Source organism: Nematolebias whitei, chromosome 8 (assembly GCF_014905685.2).
Source record: "Nematolebias whitei isolate Nwh7 chromosome 8, NemWhi1, whole genome shotgun sequence".
NCBI classification, from domain to species: domain Eukaryota; kingdom Metazoa; phylum Chordata; class Actinopteri; order Cyprinodontiformes; family Rivulidae; genus Nematolebias; species Nematolebias whitei.
The window spans coordinates 8,241,064-8,249,062 of NC_056505.1; the positions used below are offsets into that span (position 1 = coordinate 8,241,064).

Below are 7,999 nucleotides of genomic sequence, written 5' to 3' on the forward strand. Positions count from 1 at the left end.
CATCCATTCATCAATACATCCAACCATCCATTCATCAATACATCCATCCATCCATCCACACATCCATCCATCCTTCTATCCAGTCATTCATTCTTCCACCCACCCACCCATCCATCCGTTCAACCATCCCTTCATCCACCCACCCATCCATACATCCACCCGTCATCCAGCCGGGCAGTCGGGCAGCTGGGCAGCAGATCAAAAAGTAGTAATAACAGCACATTCAAATATGCAAGATAAATCTGTATTAGCTATTTTAAGAGTAACATTTTATTTAGATGAAACATTTTTCTTCCAAGAAGTTTAGGTTAAGATGGAAGTATAAGTAGTTTAAAAGTGACAGTGTCCTTACTTAGTAACAGTGGGAAGAAAAATTTTTTTTTATAATCTTTATGCACATTTTCAATCTTATATTTATTATATTTTAGGTTTTAAACGAATCTGGAGCACAGTTGGAATTAAACTGTTTTATAAGTGATTTCATTTGAACTTCAATTGAGAATTTTTATTTCCTTTGAAAAAAGAGACATGAGTCAACTCTGAATCAGCCAAAACATTAAAACTGCTGGCATGAAGTGAATTAACTGGATCTTGTCAGATGTTTTTGCTATGAAACTTGTTGTCCTGACACTGTATGGATTTCATTACATTATGATTAACCTATCAAACCTGCTCAGAACTCATTCTAAGAACATACATTAAAAATAATCCAAAGAGTGCTCAGCTGTATTTATAAATGACAATAAACCCAATTTAATCAAGCCTTCAGGAAGTGAGCACGAATAAATCAGAACCACGGCAGCCCCATACCGTTTATTACGTCAACAGATCCACTTTTATGCTGCACAGGTCAACCATAAAAGCTTTATGGATAATTACTTCAGAGGTGTTTTTATACTTTAATATGAACCTACACAAAATAAGACGGACAACTCAACCACTTGTCAATCATTGTGTATTCTGAACCAAAGACATTTAATAACCGTATACAGTCTGACATTAATAATGTCTAATATTTGGTTTGTAGGAGTCTGAATAATAGCTGTATTGCCTTTATGTTTAAATAATTCCAGTGTCATTGAAGACTATCTCATAAACTGTGAATCAGAGCAAGATAATACCACAGCAGCCATCATGTCTACTGAAACTTGTGCACATGCAGGTTTGTGAAGGCAGTGTTTAAATTACTAAATGATTTTGACAGAGATGTCCATATGAGTATCAGTGGTACATGCACAGTTCAGAGAGGTCCAGTTATGTTTCATGTGTTATGAATAGCAGATGTGTGCTTTTTTTGTGTGTCATATGTTTATTTTTCTCTTTAGGCTTTTGTAAAACTTCATGGTTCCGTCTCTCCTGATTGTTCCTGCAGCTAGGTACACTGGAGCCTCTGCTGCAGAAATTCACAACAGAGGATGAGAAACAACTGAAGAGGATATTACAGCGCCTACACATCTTGGCAAAGGTGATCACAAATCATTAGAGCCATTATTGAATGACTCATGCACACCCTCTGAAACAATTATCATTTAGTGTTGATTTCTAACTTCAGTGTTTATCTCTGATCAATATTAACAGTGATATTTTCTGAAACGTTTCTTTGTCGTGTCTTACAATCCTTTTTTTTTTTAGCCTTTACACATGTTTACACTAATAGATACACAATTTTATTTAAATTTCTGCAAGGTAAGCGTTTCAGAGTAACAAGTGAATGAATTACCTGCAAGGATTATTTTTAATTCAGCTAAATAATGAGCAAAGTGAGATGATTTCACCTTTCATAAATGAGAACTTTCATGTTGCAGCATGCCTCAGAGAACAGTGTTCGCCTAATGGTGGATGCAGAGCAGACCTACTTCCAGCCAGCTATCACCAAACTCACTGTGGAGACACAGAGGATGCACAACAAAGAGACGCCTGTGGTTTTCAACACCTATCAGTGCTACCTAAAGGTCAGGACCAACAGCCAGAAAGAAAACCAGATCATTAAGTTTGTAAAAAAGGAAGACAATAGCACAAACACAACAATTATAATCTTTTTGACGAAAAAACAATGTGTTGCGATGCTATCCAGATATCAGATACGAAGCTTTATTTCTCAAAATCTGAAGAGATATTGGTCCTAACATTATTCTCCATTTGTCAAATCCACTGACCCTCGGCAAATCCGATCCAAAAGCACAACATAAATGACATAATCTATTTTAAATGAAATAGATTTTCATAACTGCTTTCTTATTTAGACGATGTGTGAACTTCATTGAATTGCTACAATCAAGTTTAGCCACGTTTTCATGAGTCTGTTGCTTTTTTGTTTGTGGCTCTGGCACACACACATAAAACAGAGCTGACCAGTCATCTCAGCTAATCCTTTCTGCCTCATTAAAAAAGTGATACAAGGCCACACTGACGTACCCACATCACTCTTTTTTATTTTTGCTTGAAGCACGTTAAGGTTGGACGTTAAGGTAACAAAGATAAAACAAACCTTCTGTATCACATTAGTTTTGGCTCCGTAATTAATTTTATTCAATATTGTCTGGAATAAATTGAATTTGGTCTCATGAATGTTTGCTGTTTTTATTCTGCAGGAAGCCTATGACAATGTAGCCATGGACGTAGAACTGTCTAGACGAGAAGGTTGGCATTTTGCTGCCAAGCTGGTGCGCGGGGCATACATGCATCAGGAGCGAGCGAGGGCCAAAGAGTTGGGATACGAGGACCCTGTCAACCCTGACTATGAGACGACCAACAGAATGTACCACAAGTACGAGCTTGTTGCTTTGCTCATTATCATTTAACCACTAAATGACGGTTGAAGTTACTTTTAACTAGACAACTCCAATTTATATTTTCACAAATAATCCAATCTACCTGGATCAGATGGAGCCAAGATTATTGAGTTCTGCATTTTTTAGACACTAACAACTGATTAATTAAGTCAATTCAAGATGGCCGCCACAGCTTATTAACAATAGCCAACGTGAAGATGGCTTTACCTTAATACAAGATGATCCTTATATTCAAGTTCAAGGTTCTTTATTGTCATTCACATCACATGTGGTACACGAGGTGGAATGAAATAGTGTGTATATATACAGTACAGTTTTTCTAAAAAAGTTAAATCTGGTCCTCTGTTTTTTTTTTTGTTGTTTTTTTTAATGTCCAGAGGACCAGATTTAACTTTGTTAGATTTTTCTACCTGGATTATTGAGCATGCATCAGGATAGTACAGTGTTTCCCCTACCATTATACAAGCAGGGTGCCCCACCCTGTCAACAGAACCGAGCGCCCTGCCTACCGAACCCCACCCCATCGTCCACAACTGTCGACACTCATGTAGCACTAAGCTAGTGGCGTATAATGTGCTAGCTAAAAAGCTTCAGTGCTCAGCTTCCCTCACGCTGAGCTGAACACAACAACCACCATGTTTGTTTCCATCCATCACCTTTACCCGCATCTTCCTTTTCCAGTTGTGTGGGTCACTGGTGCCCATATCCAGCAGTCACTGTACGAGAGGGGACACCCTGGACAGGTCTCCAGTCCATCACAGGGACACATGGCAACAAACGAGACAAACAACCATTCACTCTCTCACTCACACCTAGAGACAATTTACAGTTTACAGTTTTTGGTCTGTGGGAGGAAACTGGAGTACCTGGCGAAAATCCACGCATGCACGGAGAGAACATGCATTCTCCACCCAGAAAGGCTGGGATTTGAACTGGGATGACCTGCACCCTGAGAGGCGGCAGCTCTACCAACTGCGCCACCGTGCTGCCCTTGTGTTTGTTTCATAGTTCTTATTTTATTTTTTATTTTTTTTGTAAGGTGCTTGGATTATGTGCTGGATGAGATTGCCCTCAATAAAAAGACCAATGTAATGGTTGCTTCCCATAATAATGACACAATAAAGCACACCGTGAGAAGGTAAGATTGAATTTCTCTCTAAACGCACAGCTGAAAGCCCGCTGAACATTTATTTTTTGTATAAATTAATCTAATCTTGTTTGTTTATCTTAATCACTCAGAATGAACGAGCTGGGGCTCTTACCCTCAGAGAACAAGGTGTTCTTTGGTCAGCTACTTGGCATGTGTGATCAGATCAGCTTCCCACTGGGTGAGAAAAACACACAACCCCCCCACACACACAGTCCTTCAGGGCCAAGGCACTGGCCTTTCCTGCCTTACGTAAGGATGAGTTGAGAGTTGCAGTCCAGCCTCTGGGGGTGGGGGGTATTTGCTGTCCTTCTGCAGCTCTCTGCTGTCTCACGAGGCCTTGGAGCTACACACATAGCCCACAGGTTGCACAGGCTGCGACCAGCACACGTCAGTCCCAGTCTGCAGCTTGTGATGTGACATATGAACTGAGACACCTCGGCATTGACCAGCTGTCTTAATGACACGTCACTGTTGCCTCACACCATTTTATTTGTCAGTCAAAGACGGACACAGCCGGCAGTTGTCCATCAACGTAAGTCTCAAACTGAAATGTCCTGGACTCGTATTAATATTAACAGATCGGAGCCTTTTCATTCCAAAACAACAAGACGTACTAAAACTGACTAACGCTCACTTAATGCACCGATTGTGCCATTTGTAGTTTTTCTAAATTTCTTTTTGGATGTTTGGGAGGACGTTGACAAGGTTTTGTTTTACTGCTTTGATGTTTTGCCCACAAATATGCATTAGTTAAGTATTTAAGTCCTGGGAAAACATTTTCTTTGTGTGCTGGACTGGCAGCTTTTCAAATTGAAAAGTATCAAGCTAAGAATGTCAGTGCTGCAGTCTTGCCTGGAGAGGATTGTTGCAAAAAGAGGGACGCTAAGCAGGACTGTGTCTGGAGTTCATCCAAAATGACATGTAAAGTTTTCTACCGTGAAAAGTGTTGGAAATGGCATCATCACCAGTTCAAAAACAGAAAACAAGCACAAAAATAAAAAAATTTTTTTACTTTCAACCTTTAGTTATACAGGTTAGTCTCTTTGAGCCTCGAGGACTCATTTACAAGAGAGATCTATTTTAACTAATATAAATTTACGGTACTTGCCGCCGTACACGTCGCACCGCCATATAAGTTGCATCACTCCAAAAATGTCTAATAAAGTGGGAAAAAACTAAATGCTTCGCTTCGCCGTATAAGACGCATCTATTATGCGTCACCTTTGACCACCCAGAAACGTGGGCCAGTGTTGTGCCAAAAATCGATTGGCTGCCAAATGGTGGCTTGGGGAGCATGCACAGGAGAACTTTAACAAGAATTTAACAAGATTAACACTTAAAACCAATTATTTGTTTGCTCAGAATTATAGCAAAGGTGTGTCTCAGTTAAACTTTTACTTAATAAATCCACTTTAGTGGTCAAATCAGCTGCATTTCGCCTGGGTGGTGCAGCAAAATGCAGCTGATTTGACGTTTGCTCCAGGAGTTTCGAAGCGAGACAAAGGTGGCTTAGTATGGCAAGCCAAGTGTCTCATTAATAGCCACTTTTACCTATTAAAGAGACACAGCTTGCCATATCACTCAATGGCCCTCTAGCAGCTGAAAATGGTAGTGTTCAATATTTTCCATGTCAAAATGAATGACATCATCAGATCTCAGCCATAAATTGGATTATAAATATGGGAAAAAAGTATATTAGTCGCTTCGGTGTATAAGTTGCAGAACTTGCAGATTTATGCAAAAGGGTGCAACTTATACAACAAAAAGTATGGTAGGTACCTGCATGCAAATATATGACTAAAAGTTTTAAAAACCACAGAAAGTACTTCCGTTTTAAAAAAATCATACAATTCCACAATAAAAGCATATTAGTATCAAAGAAATTTTGAAGTTTCAAAAACAGGTTAACAAACACCCATGCTAGGCTAATCTAGTGGGCAATAAAACGACAATATTTAGTTTCCCGAAAATCTGTGACCCCCCCCCCCCCCACACACACACACACACACACACACACACAATATATCAACCAATATATTTAATTTGAATTAAATCTAAAATAGTCTACAGTGGAGATTTGGTGCTTAGCTTTGCCTGCTACAAGCTAACTAGTCTGTTAGCTTTTAACTTAACTCTGCTGAATAATTTGATCATTTTAGCGAGTTGCTGGAGTTTAGCTTCAGCTTATACAGTATATGTTAAAATATATACACATGCTTTTGTGGGAAAACTGTAAATATTGTGTAGTTGTGGGAGTTACTACAGATAAAAACCAGTTCTTAAATTCTGTCCCGTATTGCTCTGAACCCCAGGCCAGGCAGGTTTCCCTGTCTATAAGTACGTCCCCTACGGGCCGGTGGGTGAGGTGATGCCCTACCTGTCTCGGCGAGCTCAGGAGAACCGAGGCTTCATGAAGGGGGCCCAAAAGGAGAGAGAGCTCCTGTGGAAGGAGCTGAAGCGCAGGCTCGTCTCTGGGGATCTTCTCTACAGACCGGTGTACTGACTACGCAGAAGAGACTGAGAGGAGAGTTTGTCAGCTTCACGAGTCTTTTTTTAGCTGCAGCCATCAACTATCCATCTCTGGTTGATGGCTACTGCTGCAGGTGTTCGCTTCATTTATCTGATTTTTGTTGTTGTTGTTTGGTTTTACAGATGGACATAGCTGCACGTAGTTTGATTATTTTTAACCACCTTTACCCATTCCATGTGCTGCTGCTGTTCTCTTTTGCTTTCTTTATCCACTACTCCATCGATAAACATTTTTCATTTGTGTCATCCCGTTGTCTGTGGAGGGCTGGCATCCATCAAGTGGGCATCTTTACTGCTCCAAAAGGACTGCCTAAAATGTCAACGAGACCACGACGGGCATCCTTCTTTATTACCCTATTTATCCTGGAGAGGAAAGGCAATAATAAAAATAACAGGATTGATTTAAATCGCAGCAAAGGAAACATTTTTTATTTGAATGTCTGTTGTTGTTTTTTTGCTCTTTCTCTCAGCCACACGGCACCAAGAGAAGTCATCCCTGTACAGTACATTTGTGTTTGAAGGTGTACCGCTCGTTTTAGAACAATATCTTTTTATGAATCATTGGGAGTGCATAAACCTTGCAGCACATCCTTCATCCCTCTTCCTCAAAGAGTGCAAGGCTTTTGTTATTGTGTTCATGAGCAGAAGCTGCATTCTTTTATCAGTGAAGTGTTGCAAGTAAAAATCCAGTTCAGCACTCAGTGAGCGAGCCTTCTTTAAATAAAGTGGCCTGCATGTGTCTTTAGTTCTGCATAGATCATGTGCAATACAGTATGTAGGTAGCTGCCTCTTGCACCTTATTATTTTTTGATAAATGAACACTGATGTAAATATGTTTTGAAGCGTGCGATTGTATTTGTTTTTATGATATTTACTTTTGTGAAATTGCCCAATAAATAACTGTGCACTGATGGAGTAGCAAAGACTCGTTTGTTGACTGGTCTGTTTTGGCCCCGAGCTATTTTCACTGTTTGGGTAATTCTGATGATATCAAGAAACATTTTTTGCACAGTTATTGATACACAATTAATATTTAGGTCAGGGGGTAACCAAGCGTCATGATAATAAGGGACTTGTCATTTTATAAGAGCAACCAGCGCTCTTTAGAACAGTTTTTAATTACCCATGATGCTTCACTCAATACATATCACACAAATTGGATGCATTAATCATTACTCAAAAGAAAACGTTAGTGCCTGTTAGGTTTTACTGAGGCAAAGCACCACAGAGATGTCACTGCAGCCCCATGCTGTTGGTTTAATTAAGAATCAAATCGACTTTTGATTTAGGAAACGCCTTGGGAGTACATTTGCCCACAAAATCCCTGCTTACGGGCTGCAGGAGGCTCTCTCTTTAGCTTCAGTCGATTTAGAAGACATGTTACAGTTTGAGTTCTCCAGCACTAGTTTTTTAAGTCGAGTCAAAACCGGTGTGAACTTACAGAAGCTTATCACTCAGTTTTCTCCTTACATTTGAGCACACACATTTAAAGTCAGTAAAGGATTTTAATGTCTATTAATCCTGAATA

At 39.7% G+C, this 7,999-nt stretch overlaps 1 protein-coding gene across 1 annotated transcript in view; it reads left to right on the forward strand.

Moving 5' to 3' along the window:
* prodhb (proline dehydrogenase (oxidase) 1b) overlaps positions 1-6,445 on the forward strand; it is a 20,175-nt gene extending 13,730 nt beyond the window's left edge. The window contains exons 9-14 of the mRNA XM_037680227.1: positions 1,373-1,465; positions 1,806-1,952; positions 2,592-2,767; positions 3,832-3,930; positions 4,032-4,120; positions 6,255-6,445. Coding sequence (XP_037536155.1) covers positions 1,373-1,465; positions 1,806-1,952; positions 2,592-2,767; positions 3,832-3,930; positions 4,032-4,120; positions 6,255-6,445 — 795 coding nt within the window. The remainder of the gene's footprint in view (positions 1-1,372; positions 1,466-1,805; positions 1,953-2,591; positions 2,768-3,831; positions 3,931-4,031; positions 4,121-6,254) is intronic.
* Positions 6,446-7,999: the final 1,554 nt, after the last annotated feature.